The 17,527-nt window shown below is 28.6% G+C and overlaps 1 protein-coding gene across 1 annotated transcript; it reads right to left on the reverse strand.

The window, feature by feature from the left end:
* Window positions 1-1,037: 1,037 nt before the first annotated feature.
* On the reverse strand, window positions 1,038-17,220 carry LOC128387442 (neuropeptide Y receptor type 5-like). The gene is made up of 4 exons (XM_053346642.1): window positions 16,594-17,220; window positions 5,105-5,459; window positions 4,447-4,668; window positions 1,038-1,505 (listed from the first exon to the last, which is right to left on the reverse strand). The coding sequence occupies exons 1-4, from the start codon at window positions 16,989-16,991 to the stop codon at window positions 1,248-1,250; spliced, it is 1,233 nt and encodes a 410-aa protein (XP_053202617.1). The 5' UTR covers window positions 16,992-17,220; the 3' UTR covers window positions 1,038-1,247.
* Between the last annotated feature and the right edge of the window lie 307 nt (window positions 17,221-17,527).

Below are 17,527 nucleotides of genomic sequence, written 5' to 3' on the forward strand. Positions count from 1 at the left end.
CATGTAACACTTGAGTTTTATGAGCAAAATGATCATGGTGATTACTAAATGATAGATAAGACTCTGAATAGATGGAAACAAAAGTGCTGAGGATTAATTATCATCGGATATTAACAATTTAGCTCATTCGAGTGGCGAGATTATCCCAAGGCGTACTTACGATTCCCAAATCTTATCAATGAGAAATGAAATAATGATAATATCTTTTAATTGCTTGTTCTCTTGTTTTTCCTTGGCGATTTTCTCATCACCATGAACTCTTGAATTTCAGGTTATTTATATAAGATGCTGAGGAATGATAAATAATGAACATTGTGGATAAAAAGTTTCCACAACAATTGAAACATTTTCTTTTAATATGGAAATGAATTGAAAGTTTTCCTTTTCCTTTTATAATCTTCAGTTCCCAAATGTTATCAGTTGATTTACACGCCAGAATCTTCATGATAACATTCATTATTTTTTCTCTTTCGTTTCTTCGTTATGATCAGAGAAAAATTCACAGAACTTTTTTAATATTCCAATAAAACATCTTATATACATTTTATCCTTGGTAAATTATATAATCTTCTTATTGCTTTGGTATGAAAGTAAATTTTTCCTTTGCTTTAAGTTTGTTTATTATTAAAAACTTGATCAAATTCTAGATTTAAATTAATCCTTAACCAGAGATTTATGTTTATTATCTGAGAAGAAAATTGAATTCAAGTTCAAGGGAATTGATTGTTTATTCAGAAAACTAGATGGATGAATATTATTGATTAATCTTTTATCAAACATTAATTCATATATATTAACCTGAGATATTAATCATTTGGTATCTTTAACCAGATAAAAACACCAAGGAAGTTCATTGTTTAATGTTAATCTGATAATCTTCATGAGAGTTGATCAAGTTTAACTTTATCCTGAATCTTGAGATTTGAGATTAAAATATTTTCATGGAAAATTAATGATAAACATGGGGAACACTCACAAAGTGTTCATTAAGTTGACGATTTTCTTGAAAATTCTGATTACAATTTGTTTTTCTTTCGTTCAAAGGGTTGATCATTTATTTTGAATAAAATAATAATACAAATTGTTGGGATAATTTCACAATTTACAGAGTTAATTGTACCTTTTAGTTGAAGATATTAATTCCTTAAATGAATTCCCTGAAGTTTATCATGAACAAATCAAACCTTCTTTTTTTTGTTTTGGTTGCAAGTTTCGTCCTGAGTATAATTGGTCCAATTTTCTCGAGGTCAATCTTGTTCGATATCCATTTCTACTTGGTCAGTCTTTCGTTCATTTGAATTAGTGACAATTTCTTTACTAGAGCTTTGTACATTGGTGCTGTTATTGACCTTTATCGAAGTGGTTCGAAGGACAATAGTTGTAGTTTTGAATGAACTTCCGATTGAATTTTCACCGCTAATCGGTCGGAAACCATGAGATCGACACGATTGTAAACGTTTGGAGTTGAAACAATAACAGGACTGAACCAGAACTTCCAGATCATTCTGCAATTGCAAAGAGTTTGAATTGATTTCAAGTAAGTTTTCAGGAATCATTTAGAATTTAGATCTTATTTTATTTTCTATTAGATGTCACATTGATAAAGATAATCAAGAAGCAGTTGAAAAGTATCAGTTCGAGTTTAAAATCGAGTTTTTCTCGCATTAGAAAACCATTCAATCTGTAGAAAAGTAGTAGTTCATGAAGTAGGGTCAGGAAATTATCTCATAACGAGTAACGAATTTCAAATTGCAACGAAAAAGGAGAGGAAAATGTTCATATAAAGAACGAACTTTATACATATATTAAAAAGAGGAGAACTTATTATCAACAAGAATATTAAATGAGAGATATTCGTTGGGATGAATTGTTTATAAAAAAGTTTCGATTTTTTCGTTTCAATTGAATTATTGTAAATAAACTTATTGATAGAATTATAATTGTGCGTTAATTGTCCGTTCAATTGATTAGATTAGCTCGAACTTCATGCAAAATCATTCATTTTGAGCTCATGCATCCGCATTTGAAGTTATCGCCTCTGATTATCTGAGAAAAATGTTTGTCAACGATTAATATGATACATAAGATATACAAATATAATATTACGAGAAGGAATTGTAATTGTCAATGTAAGATTAATATTCTTGTTCTCATGATAATCAGATCAAGAGGCATGAAAATTCCGGATGTGAGATGGAAAATTTAATCGTTAGCATTACGTTTCTTCAGGCGAGAGAAAGAGATAGAGAGAGAAACATTATTTACATAAAATTATTCGTCAATATTTTTGTAAGGCGTAAATGTGTCAATTAGTGAGTGAATTTCATGTGAGAGTGTATCTCATGTATTCAGTGGATATCGTTCAGATCGACTGAAAGTTGATGGTGTTTTTTTTGTGTGTGTGTGTATGTGAGTGTCTATAGCAAAGTCACAATGATAACAATTTCGCAACGTACCAATCATTTCGTTGCTTGAATTAATTGCTGATGATCAAATGCAAACACGGTTCTATTTTTGTTTTGTCTTCATCTGATTTCAATTACATTTAAATACTTTCATTGGTATTGGGAATCAGTTAATCATGATTAGTTCGAGAATGGATAAGGTTTAATTTTTTTTCATTGTATCAATCAAATTCTTATTATTAGGTTGAGTAATAATTAGTGTCCGTTTTTTGATTGTCAAATCAAGATTTAATTTTGAAGAATTACAAAGATTTTAATTTAATTTTTTTGACTAAATGATTAAGTTGACTATCAACAATGATAATCAACAATTAGCGCGACAATTAAATTTTTTTTAATTGTTGAATTAATTAACTTAATTGTTGACGATTTTGGTCAAAAATCGGACCTTTTTTTTGAATTGGCCTAAAAATCGACCTGATTGACCTGAGGTCAATCAAAATATATGAAATAATAAGGAAATTTAATAATCTAGAGAATGGCAATGTTAATTTTCATTTTTAAATTTCGAGTCAAAAGTTATGAGGCCACTTACGAAACGGGACGGAAAATCGGAAGTGACCTTAAATTCCGTTCATATGAGAAAATTTCTTATAAGACCATCAAATTATTGAACAGTATGAAAAACTGTACCTAAAAATGATGATCAGATTTCTTAATTGTTAGAGATTAAAAATTTTGTAAAATTTTCGATTAAAAAAAGGGCAAAAATCGTAAATTTTAGCGAAATTTGACCTTTTTTGATAACCTCATAACCTTTGACTCGAATTCAAAATGAAAATTAACATTGCCATTCTTTAGATTATTAAATTTCCTTATTATTTAATATATTTTGATTGACCTAAGGTCAATCAGGTCGATTTTTAGGCCAATTTAAAAAAAAGGTTCGATTTTTGACCAAAATCGTCAACAATTAAGTTAATTAATTCAACAATTAAAAAAATTTTAATTGTCGCGCTAATTGTTGATTATCATTGTTGATAGTCAACTTAATCATTTAGTTAAAAAAATTAAATTAAAATCTTTTAGAATCATTGAGATAATTAAAATCAAAGATTCGACAATCAAAAAACGGACACTAATTATTACTCAACCTAATATTGGGCTACAAGATGAGTGTGTTTTCAATTAACAATTAATAATCTCACGATAGCAATCAGTGATTTAATGCTCCTTAAATAGCTGTTAAAAAATGACTCAAGTTTTCTGTGTGTTATTGAATGGGGATTTTTTCAATTCTTCTCAAATGTTTACAATAATTTCGTGAAAATTTCTGAAACTTTCGAGTCCTAAATTTTAGCCTGTGATTCGATTCAAATTAAAACATGTTAGTCGATACTTTCAGATACACAGATTATTCTTATAATATTTTTAAGATTTAAATAATAAAAATAATTAAAAAAAATGAGTCGTTTCGGATCTACTTTTTTCCGTTCGAAGTTACTCGAGGAAATGTATTATAACTTCTGAAAACTGACTTGATCAAAAGTTGATTGGATTTGTGTGTGTGTTCTATGTGATTTATAATTAATTCAATTCTTAAAATGAATTCGTCAATTTAGTATAATTTATAATGTAATTTCGTAATTTTTCCCAATACTTTTCAATTACATTTTACTTTCATTGGTATTAAAAGCTCATATCATTATTGGATTTTGCTTGGATTTCAAAAGTTTCACATTGTGATCATCATCGAAGATGTAATAATAATAACAGTTTGCTTGAAAAATAATAATAATAGAAAAGAAAACAATATTATATGAACAAGGGAAAACAAGATGGATACGATTTTTGAGAGAATTACAAAGTTGATGGATAAGGTGATTGATTGTGTGTGATTGATTTAAGTGTCATGTAGACGCAAAGAAAAATACTAGAGACAAATACAACAATTAGTGAGTAAATTTTAGAACAATCGAGTATTGATAATTGTACTATCATGCTTTCGTTCGGCAAAATTGAGAAGTTTGACCATAGTTACCCGGAAATTGTCGCTCATGAAACAATAGATAATCGGATTGAGAAACGAATTGGCCATTGCGAGCCAATGGCAGAGGAAAAAAAGGCCATTATGAAGGTAAAACCCGGTATCACTTCCTGGGTCAAAGATTGGAACCTCGAACCAGTAAAGGATATTAAAGATATGAAGAGGAAGCCAACATACAGCAAATAATATCACAACAACAGCCAACATTTTGATTACCTGGAGTTTTATATCATGAGGAAAAAACAACAAAGCGAGACAATATTACAAACTAATCGCAATTAATTAATAACATCATCATGTAATCAATTCTATGGGCTTCGTGATTAAAACATTTTCACTGGATTGACAAAACATGATATAACCTTTTCTGTTATCAAGCAACATTATCAAGCTTCAGTTACCTGTTGAAAAGTTTACCTGGAAACGTAAACAACTTATTATGAAAAAAAATCAAAACTCTTTTTTTTTGTTTGATTTTTTTTTTCGAGAAAAAAAATAACCAATTGGAGTAGCATTTTGATTGGCATTTAATTGAAATTTTCGCTTCGTTAATTGTTTGTAATATGGACTCTTTTTTTAGTCAATCACGTTTGTTTGTTTGTTTGGTTTGGGTGAATGTTAATAGAAGCAAAAAAGTTCAGGATTACTTTACCTTCATTTTGGCTTCGAGTTGAGCTTCATCTCTTGCAGCATTTGCATTTCCAGGGGAGATGTGATTTAACATTTTCCAAGCGATACATGTATATGTATATACTAAAATTATCATGGGAAGGATAAAGGTTATCAAAAAAATGGCCACAGTGTATGTCCTTTCGGCTAAAGGTGATGGCCAAATTTCACGACAAATGTAGAAAGTTTCATTACCAAAATACTCTGGAACTGCTTTACTGTGGATTATTTGAACTGATGAAAGGGATAATGCTAAGAACCATATTAGACCAACGGTCAGTTTACCACGAGCTTTGGTCCAATTTGTTGAGCTGAATGGATTCATAATCGCACAATACCTGAGGGTATAAAAGGGAAAGATAATATTATTAATCCTTCTTGATCTTTCAATTTTTTTTCCACCCACAGATAAGATACAATGTTCATGATAATAACATGATACAAATAGATTCATGTATCGAGTTTATTATTATCTGATAATAATAGAAAACAAACAGATAAAGATTAGGAAAATATTCCGGATATCAATCATTATCTCTCTGTATGAATAAATCCTTCATGAATTCATCTGTTAGCATGGGAATATTTTCCTTTCTATCTCTTGATTCCTATCGATTCCTCTTATTGTTCTGATTATAGTAAAATCAGTTAGCGATTTGTAATCAAATGGAATCAAGATTTATAATCGTATTTGGATTAACTCAAATAAATTATTGTCTTATAATAAAATTAATCCTGATGGTTGAAGCTATTGATTAGAATGGTGGAAACGGAAGTAAGTCCTAAAATAGACACTCAAAGGTTTTTATTGATCATTTAACAAGAATTTAATCAACCATGTGACAAGAAATTTTGTTGAATGTTGAAAGGGAAAATTCTGTAGATTATTTGATGGAAAAAAAAGTTTTCTATTCAATATTCAATGTTAATATTATCATTATTATTATGTAGATTTTACAGAATTCATTTAACTGGAAACTTAAGGCTCATCGAAATCTGTCAAATTCAGACTTTCCGTTTTGAATAGATGTAACTTGAGAATCTTTATCATGATACTTTCGCTGGATATCAGGATAACGATTAAGATGAAAAGGAAATTTCAATTCGTTGAAAGTTCAACACTTTCATTTACTCTCAATTTACTTGGAAATTTCATTATTCTTGTTTCGATACTGATTCGATCATTTCAACGATTACTCTAAGCTTATCACAGGAAATTCTGTGCTCATGTATTTCATGGATTCTATCAGAACCAATTGACTATTCCTATAGTTTCCTGTCAAGTTCCGTTATCATGGAGTAAATTTCAGTATCATTTTTCATGAGAATCAGAAAACTTTGAGAGAAAAGAAAAGCTAATTTCAACATTATGTCTTATTCATTAATCCAAGATGTGGATTGGGATTGAATTGCTAATTCTAGTAATTAATCAATCATCGAATGCAATCAACTAACTAATAATTAACTCTCAAAACTTTTGCTAAAAACTTTACTAGACTTTTATATAAAGTTGGTTAAAGAAATTAATAAATTTAATATTCAAAATTAACACTAGTCAATAATTTATTCCTGTTTAATGATAATTTCATGATAATTTATGGCAATTTCAACATATTTAAGTCATGAAGGTATTTTAATATGATCTTAGTCAATTGGTCCCTTTTTACTTATTAATTTCTGGTTGATCTAAATTTTTTTTAATAATATTTAGATAAACTCAACTAAACTTATCAATGCTCATTATATGTCATCTGCTTATTTTGTTATGATTAAATCAGATATAATTAACTCTTGCAGAATGATATTCATGGTGACAATTTCTAGATATGAGTTTTCTTACACTATTCATCTTCAATATACCTAAAGAATATCATATAATCATATTGACTCTCTCTCTCTCTCTCTCTGTCTTATAAGAATCCTCGTTATTATTATGATAAGAAAATCACCAAGTCTCATCTTTGATTATCGCCAATTAATATTTCTTTGCTCAGAATTTATCATGAAAAAACAAACTCAGTATGCCAGTTATTCAATGGAAAATAATTCGAGACTCAATTTCCGATTGGTTAGATATTTTCTCGTTCTCATTTTCATGATGTCTCATGGATAAGTTTGCAATCTCAAAAATACAGATGCATTTAATGGACAACTGATGGATGACCATGAATTCTAATCGACCATCCAAAGGAACAGGAAATTGGAAAGGTGCTTAGATGTAAATGATCATAGTCATAGATACAAAGTATAAAAGAACAAGTCAGAAAAATCGAGAGACTATGATTCTTGGAATCAAGGTGAGAAGAAGAAAAAGAAAAAAAAACGATAATGATTTCGATAATGTGATAAAGTGATAGGAAAAAAATGTTATCAAATCAATACCATGAGAATATGATATTCACCATTAGCTAAACCATCGTTCGTATGAAAAATCATTTTGAAACTCCTGTTACCATGAGCTGAATTAAAGAGAAAATAATCTCACTAATATATTGAATCTTATTTACGTTTGAAACACAAAACGCTCTATAATATCTAAGAATATAATCAAACCATGAAACAAAGAAACGATTAGAACCTTATGAATGATTAGATTGCCTGAATTCTGAGGAAATCGAAGCAGAATAATAATAATAAATAACGATAAAAAAGAAGATACTTTTTTTCGTTTGGAGAAGAAAAAAATGACTCTATTCATTTCCATGGTGACAATGAACGAGTAATGATTCATTTTAATCGTTTAATTTACTCAATAGAAAAATCCATGAACAAAGCCTGAGAACTGGAACTTTTTTTTACTACAGACTTAACAAAGATACTTTTTCAATTGTTATCCAGTTTAATTGTGAATTAAGGATAAAACCAAAGGGGAACCTTTCATTATCAGGCAATGTAAACAATTCAATCACAGTTATATAACTTTGAATTGTCATCTCACCCTCTCTCTCTCTCTCGGTGAAAATCATGGGAATATAAAAACTCATTTACTAACATTTGGATAGGTATTAACACCATGATAATTCAACTCTGAAATTAACATGAAAAACTCCAGGGATTCAGTTTTGATAAGCTTTGAAATAATAACCTTGTAAATGGCATGAAAAAGTCAACATACTCCAATATTATGGTTAGAAATTTACTTGATTAAAACCCCACAATCAAGGTAAATGTCAAATTATCAACATGAAGAGATATATTTATTTATATATAACCAGATTGATTAGATTGATCAATCAGTAATCAGTTTAATTGTTAACAATGTTTGACTGGAAATAATGACAACAATTAACTGTTGGTTTTTTTTTATCAATGTGTGTGTATAAATATAATTTGCTTTGTTTATTTGGACAATCAAATTGGCTTCAATTAATGTTTGATACCAAATAGTAATTGTAATTAAAGGTAATCACATTTATTAGGCTTAATTGTCATCATTCAATTGTAATCATTTAATTGTTACGCTACTTTTTTATTTGTATATTACAATTGTAAGAGTTGTGGTTGAGCAAATATTATAAATGAGAAAAAAAGTTCTGTCAATAAAATCACATAATCATAATTATTAAATTATCGTAATCAGGGAAAACTATTAATTATATTATTACCCTGTAATATAATGATAATATCTCAAGTTATATAAATATAATTGTTGATGATGATCAGCTTGATTATATTAAACTGAATGTTTAATTTTCAATTGAAATTTCAAAGTTATATTATGATAAAAAAAACAACAACAATCAAAATGAGGTTAACCAATTTAACCAGCAATTTAAATTGCAAAACATTTCAAACAAATGAGATTTCATCTTAAACCCTTTCATCTTGATCATTAAATTCATTTTCATCGTGATTATCATTTCATAGGAATATAATAATAATAATAATGTTTATATGATGATATTATTTTTTTTTCTTACAGAAAAAAAGTTCAATTTTCTTATGATTAATATTAACAGTTTGTGTCATTAACTAAATTAATGATTATGATGGTAGATTAACTTAGTGTTGATCGATTCATTGGGAAGAGAAAAAAAAATTATAAATCATGTTAAAAGTATTTAGATAAACTTGTGAGTTTACAGAACGAACCAGAACTTTTTTCGTTACGAAGTTGTTGCAAGTTCGATAAAAAAAAATAAACAAAATAATCTTCGTTTGTTATTATTGTGATTGTTGTTTACTTTTTGCTCTCTCTCTCTCTCTCTCTCTCTCTCTCTCTCTCTCTCTCTCTCTCTCATCCTTCGTCATCATCCTCATCCGTATCCCTAAGCATCAATAATGGAAAAGTCAATTTAATCTGATTTGATTTTTGTATCTTCTTCTTGTCAGTTTTTATTTTGTGTTCGGAAACTTTTTCAAAAAAAAGTCCAACTCATTTATCCCGAGCATTGATTTGATGGGCTAGAAAACCGAACACTAAATTAGATTGTTAATGACAAATCAAATTAATTGAGTAACTAGGTTGGAAATCCTTTGATTCAGTTAATTGGAAGAGCTTGATGATGATCATCATTTACCATCATGAGGAGAAAAGGAGAAAAAAAAATTCAACTTCAACTAATAATAAGACGAAAACTATTAACTTGATAATAAGTTGATGGAGGAAAAAAATAGATGAAAATGAAATTGGTTCAACTGATAAATCACTTTCGGAATCATTATCATGATCATCTGATAATCATTTTCATTTGATATCGAAATGTTTTCGATATTGTTATTACATTACTTTCCCTCTCTCTCTCTCTCTCTCTCAGTTCTTGTAAGGTCTTGGATAAAATCACCATGAAAGTCTATTCAATGATCGTTTCTCTTGCTCAGATCAGAGCAACAAACTTTCATATTATAATCTCGACAAAGTTAATCCTTGACAGTTGAATAAAAATCTCCAGAAAAAGTTACATGTTTTGTGGTGAAAGATTTTTCCTTCTTTATCATCTATTTACTATTCATTAGATTTTGGTCAATTCTATTTAGTATCATGAGTATATATGTGTATTTATAGCATGATGAATCTTTCATGTAAGACTCATGTTTGTTGAACACTTTCAAATGAACAGAGCATTATCCTGATCATGTTTGTTTTTCAAATCCTTCAAGTGGTAAAACTTGAAATGTTCACAACTTAATCAATGTTTAATCAGATTGTGTAAATAGAATCAATTTCAATCTTGTTTTCAAATGATTTTCGGACAATTAATTCAAATAAAAACATTTTGTTCCAAATTAATCAGTGACCATTGGTCATTCAAAAGAGTTACACATTTCAATACTCTCGAACTTTTTTTTTCTCTAAAGTTCTCAACTGACAAGTTCCAGAGTTTCATTGGCAGAATTTGTCTATTCCTTTGACTTTCAACTTCGATCTGATAATAATAACATGGTAATATCAATTCTAATTTAATTTTCCGCGTTTTAATTAACTGTAACAATCGATTGTGACTAATTCAAGTTGATTGTAAGTGATTAAAACAAAGAGATAAATGGAAAACGTTTAAAACCAGAAAACAAATTACATGTCAACAATTGAGAGAACTGAACTTTTTTGTCTCTTGTTCATTGTTTCTAATATAAGTTAACTGATATTTTCTTTATTATCATGGTTACTATCTCATTCTAGACTCTGACTGAACATTACACTCATGAAATAAAATCAACAGAATTACTGTCAACCCATTAGCACAGAACCAAATCAATATCTGACATTCTCTCTCTCTCTCTCAATGACACTGATTTTTTTATCTTCTTCTCATCTCTCTTTTCATTAATCTTCCAAGATAACACCAATTATGTTATCATGAGACGATAATCAACTTTGGCGATAATGATTATCACCATGAAAGAAAATACCTGTTCTGAGTGATAGATAATATGAAAGAATTGGTTGATGGGAATAGATGATCACTTTTTCTGTTCGTTGTCCACTAAGATTTTATCTCGGTGATCAAACGAATACAATTAAACTGATAATCTCTCTCATCGATATGTATTAACAATAGAATCAATTGTAAGAATAGATAATCTCGATCAATCAATGAAAGGGTTTATTCCCATTGAGATGATCAATCAATACGATCCATAGAAAAAGAGTTTCAAGTTTTTCGAATATCTTTTTCTTTTTAAACAACATTGTGACCTTAAAGATGAAAACTTTTATCGATTTTGTATTGAATTTAATTTCTAGGCTATTGACGATCAGTTTACCGAGAGATTTGAAGATTTATTAATTTCAACTGGAACTTGTTATGGTTCTGATTTTACCAATCATTTTGTTTCAGATTAGATGTTGACATGAAATAAAGATCAACAGCTGATTGATGTTTGATGTTTCTATTAGAGTATCAATGTCCCTGAATCACATGAGATTCAGAATAATTTCAATCAAATGAAAGCTCAATTTCCAGAATGATGAGTCTTCATCAATTATCAGTTTCATCGTGTTTATTTTTTTCAAGTATCTTTCTGAACTTATCTGTTTACATAATTTTCCTCTGTTATTTTTGATTCTTTTTTTTGATAAACATCATGAATTTTAATGGGAATCAATGAAATTTCCCTGAAACAGACAAATCAATTAATGAATTTGTGATTATTTTCAGGTGATTTTTGGAACAAATTTTCAAATAACAACGAGAGAAAACAAGTTCGAATTCAATGTTCGTAATGAACAATCTCATGCTCTGTTAGTTTATCATGAACAACATGATGAATCCATTGATTGTATTGATTATCTTTCTTAATGAATTTCAATTTCAATTGATTAGTGTAGTAAACTAATCATTTAATATCTCTAATCGATTTTATCTCTCCCAATGATTAACCTTCCATATCTAATCAATTTTACTATTTATGGATCAGTCAAAGTGTTAATTTTATCTCTTCTCATTAATTATTGATGAACATGATTCCACCCTGAAAGAATCGTCAATGGAAAAACTGTAAATTTTTGATTGTAAAAAAAAATGATTTTCAATGAAAAGACAGAATCAATTATTATTTTTTTCCTCTAAAATTCAATATCAAAGTAAATATTATATATTCAGTGATCTTTCATCTCTCATGTGATTTGATTCATGTTATTATCTATCTTTTATCCCTATTATCTCTTGGACCAGTGAATTCACCCTGAAGATGAAATTATAAGTTTCCTTGACAATGATAATCGCGAAAAGGCAAAAATATTCAAAGAATCTAATAGATTATCATTACGATAATACAGTTGGATTATTCCTCATCAATTATTTAATAAATCAATGAAATCTACGAGTTATAAGTTATCATAATCATAATCTTGTTCTGATTCAGTTTTATCGGTTAATATTAGTAACATTTACAATCTTCAAGTGATTAAGACTATTGACTTGATACTGGAATCAGATAATATCACAATTGAGATAGAGAGATAGAAACTTTGAGATAGTGATAAGATTTCCCTGAAACGAAAGGGATAAATATCAATTCTGATGATGAAAATGCTACAATGATAGTCAAAGAAATCTTAATTTAGATATTGCTTTAGATGATAATAATCATTGCCCATTAGATGAAAAGAATCTGATGAAAAAAAGAGTTATTTACTTATTCTGATTATCATGTAATCATTCAGCTGATGTAATGATTAAAATCAAGGTGATATCATTAATAGAATGGGTAATGTTAACATGGTAGAATAATCAATCTTTCATGTTGATGGTTAAATTATGTAAAAAAAGGTAAAACGAAAAGGTTGTGATTATGTTTATCAGAATAGTGGTGAAAAAATATAATCATGGTGAAAATTGAGTTGGAAAAAAATTGATTTGAAAAGTTTAATTAGAGGAGAAGCTCAACTTTTATTTCAATCAAGAGTTTCTAACTGGTCTAAACGTTAATGAATACATAATGAATTTGGACTAATTAGTTGGAACTTTGATTCTCATTTGACAATTAACAGAAATATTCATTGTCCTTTTTATTCAATTGCAAGTAGATTCAGTTTGATTTCTATCTTTCTATTTCTTGGAATGAGAATCGATTGAAAACTTTGCCATAATTTTGATTCTGATTTTTACTCGAATGTTGAAATGTTTCTCAACCAGAATTGACGATAACATGATAACTGAATCTTAAAAAAGAGCAAGAAATTTCTGAAACCATGTTGATTTGATAAACTTTTCGCTCCCAATGATATTTGATCAATTTTCTTGTCAAATTGTCATCGATTTAATCATTTTAATAATATCATGTTAGTCGTTGTTTAGGAGATGAAGTTTGATTCTTGTTGTGAGTCTCATTTCCAACAATAGAAATTGATGAGAGAGGAAAGAGATGAAGAGTGTAGGTGGTTAAATTAAGATCAATGAGAGGATAAAACTGAAATGGAACCTTTTTTTTTCTCGGTGAAAAGTTAATAATATTGTCATGAAGAGAAACTGAAAATTCTGGTTGACCTAAAAAATAATAATAATAATGACAGAAAGAGAAAGAAACTAAGAAAAGTTTCAAGTAGATTAAGTTAAATGAATTAATCTGCAAAGAAAAAAACATAAAAAAAAGTTCATATGGTTCTGATGAATCTATTTTTTGCTCAGCAGAACCTTTTTTTCACCATGTTGACCATGAAAATTCACATAAATTTCAATAATCTCAAAACGATACATAGACATTTGTATACACCGATAGGCGTGGTTATTTTCAAGTCAACGTTTCTTTTTGCAATTCAAACTCATGTTACCCTGTGACAAACACTTATCATGGTGATGCTGTTGATGATAAGCCAGAATCGTTGAATCCTGTTCATTTTTAACCAAACAATTTATTTATCTCTGATTCTGACAGATTCCTCATGCTTTTCATGTCAAATATAAGTTTTTTTTACTTTAGTTTGGTTTCCAATCATTCATTTGGTTATCGATCAATTTTTCATATCTTATCATGACGATGATACCAATTTCTAATAATTTGATATGATTGTATGAATTAGCTTTTTCTGATAATGTTATTATAATAGTAACAATCATCTCTATCATAACTTTGTATTATCATGAGCATGGTGATTATCATTAATGTAATAATTGATAAAAAGCCTCAGAGCAATTAGTGTATCAAAATTGGAATGATAATATAACATGATGATTAACATGGTGAACAAAGATTCTTGAGCATCATGAAAAGACAGAAAAGTTTATCATCATCATCATGTTCATCTTTAATGACAAGTTAAACATAATAATAAGATCATTTTCTCTCATTGATAATACAGTGAGTTTTTCATTCATCATATTCCCATGAATATCTCAAGAACGTAAACTAATATGAAGGTCAAACTTGACCAAAGAACGCAGCAGTAATTAAAGCCTTTTTTGACCTTCAAATCTCAAGGTCATTGGTTGAATAGAAGATCGGATAAATGATGAACTTTTATTGAAGAATCTTTGTTCACCATGTTTATCGTCATGTCTATACAATTTAGCCTGAATTGTATTCAGTGATTCAGATTATCTGAAATGATAGTTATTTTTTTTTGTCGATTTTTTCTTTTTCTCTACATTGATTGTAATTAAATCTAATTATTGTTTTCACTTGAAGAGAGAAACACAAATTAAGCTCCATGTTAATCATCATTACTTTAATTATATTTCCGTTATTTTCTGAGTAATTTACTGATTAAACAATAATGACAATCATCATCCTAATCGTATTAGTAAACTTTAATTTGCTCACTTGACACAAACTAAAATTTTGTCCTATTAGATTAATAAGAAAAGGTCATAATAAACATTTCTCCATGAAATCAACTGAATTAAATATTCATTGAGATTTTTTAAATAACTAAATTAATTAGACAATTTTTTTTCTGTTCTACAGGTAAAAAAAAAGAGTTCACCCTGAATTGAGAATCAATCATTCAAAATGAAACTTGAAAGTGAAAAAATGAATAACCCAAGAATGGAAAAAGTATTTATCAGTTTTCTATGATGAGTTTCTTGTGATGAGGATGCAAAGAACTGTTATCAAAATGATGAAAGAATTGCTAAAAGATGAAGATTCCCCTTAAGCCATCAGCCCTTTTCAAATGGAATCAACAAGAATATAAGTTTTGACAAGAATGAGAAAGAAAAATAAGAGATAATATAAGATGATGGGACTATTACATCCTCATCCTCTTGTTGAAAACTTTTCATCTTTGTTGTCATTGAAAACCCATAGAAAATGGATAAACTTAATTTTCGAAAGATTTAAGTTATCAATCTATAGATTGTGAAGAATCCTCATCATTCATAATAATAAACACCGTTAGATTTTACCCTGTATCATCTTCATCTCCTTCTTGTTTTCCTGGAAAAAGAAAACTTGTTCATCTCCTGAGAAGAGGAAGTTGCAAGAGAAGTGGCAGGAAGTGGAAGATAATAATCTGATTCCAATTGTTTTCCATGAAAGTTTGGATATTAATCGAAACCTACTAACCATTGTAACCACAAAACTCAATTGCTCATGTGATTACAAATGAATTTAGGTTAACCAGAAATTGATAATATCATTTGTTTTTCCAATTGGTAACCTGAAGCTATTAAAGATCACCATGATCACTACGTAATAATCAAATGTTTATCTTGATCATCATCTTATAATCAACTAATACAATTGCCTTTTCAAATTCTTGCTAATTCTGAATACCAAATTCCAACATTTTCCTAAGGTAAATCCACTTTACCTAAGCACAGAATCAACTACAATCAAAGTGTTAATCAGATCAACTATTTAACCCAATAATCAGTGTTAAATATCATCATTACAATTGAATTATAAGGTTAATAAAAAAAAATCTGATCTTTCTTTTAGCTACTGAATTAGAATCTAAATTGTTCTTAGACTTGAATACCTGAAACTAGAAAATGAAACATGATATTCAATTGAACTCTAGGGTTTGTTGTTTTACTTTTTTTCTGCTCAAAGTTTCATGATATTTTATCTAATTGTACTCATGAGACGATAAACATTCATACCTGGATTTTATGATGATGATAAAAAGAGAGAGTCAGTGAAACAATCAGTGGAAATGTTTATGACTCTGATATTTTGAGTAATATCTTACATGGGACTTGGTTTTGATTCATTTGGCTCATGAAAATCATTGATACATTTCATTGAGTAAAGTTAATCTGCTCAATGGATATTGTTTGAAACTGAAGCTGGTGAAAAATTCAGGTGAAGTAGTGAGATGAATAATGATTGTTGACCTATTATCATGACAATCAATTTGATAACCTGTAAGAATTTACTGTCAACCTCTTTATTTGACCTGATATTAAGACTATTTATCATGTTCATTGGAAAGCAGAGTCAATATTGATGATTTACCACAAGAATATTATTCAATATGTTTACAACATAAAAGAGAGAGGGAAAAAAACTAATACTGAGCAAATTGTAATATCATGAAAGATGATCTTGAGTGAGTAACAATTGAGAAATATCATCAATTTAACTTACCTGTCAATTCCTATCGCTGTTAGTGTGTAAACACTGACGATTACTGAACAAAGTGTCATGAATTGAACAAAGGGACAAAACAATGGATGGAATATCCAACGATTTAACATGTATGAGGTATAAGTGAATGGAATTGAAAAAAGGGCCATCGTAATATCGGAAGCTGCAAGATTAACCAGAAAGATTCTTAACTCCTTGGATGATCTTTTACCCGCCATTAGAACCCAAATAGCGGTTATATTACCCCCGAAGGCAAGTAAAGCGGTCAAACTGTACAAACAGATTAAAAATATTTGCAAAGGTTCACTAAGGGCAAGTTCAAAGTAGTTTTCAAGGGTCAGATTGTTTTGGGAATGTGAGTCCAGCTCAAAGAATCCAACACTTTCACTGAGATTCATGGTCGTTTTTTTTTACTGACCAGATCGCTTGATAAGTTCCAAGGCGAAATTAAGTAGATATGATGATTATGATGATAGAGAATTGAGAGTTTATTACATTGTAATTGATAATATAACATTCACATGGAAAAGATTTTCATTCATTTCTTATTTCTTTAAACAATAAATTGAAAAAAGAAAAACTTTTTTTTCCTTCATTACAAGAATTCCTCCCATGAATAAAGTTTACTCAATTCTTTTTACTAACCTCAGAATATTGAATGAAATCAAAGAATTTCACCCTGACATGATCAAAGAAAATGAAGAAAAAATTCATTTCGATTTCGTGTTGCCCTCTCTTGACTTATATTATCAACTTTTTCTTATTCTTTCAAGAAGCAAAATTTTAATCAACCAATTTTTCCAATTTAATATTAATTAACTTCAATGAACAATTAATCCATCACTTTTTGATTACATTGATTGGTTAAAATGAATAATTAAATTTTCTGTTGGAAACTTAACTAACTTTGATCGTTTATCAAATAAATTGTTAT

Source organism: Panonychus citri, unplaced genomic scaffold, assembly GCF_014898815.1.
Source record: "Panonychus citri isolate SS breed McGregor unplaced genomic scaffold, ASM1489881v1 Contig00090, whole genome shotgun sequence".
NCBI lineage: Eukaryota > Metazoa > Arthropoda > Arachnida > Trombidiformes > Tetranychidae > Panonychus > Panonychus citri.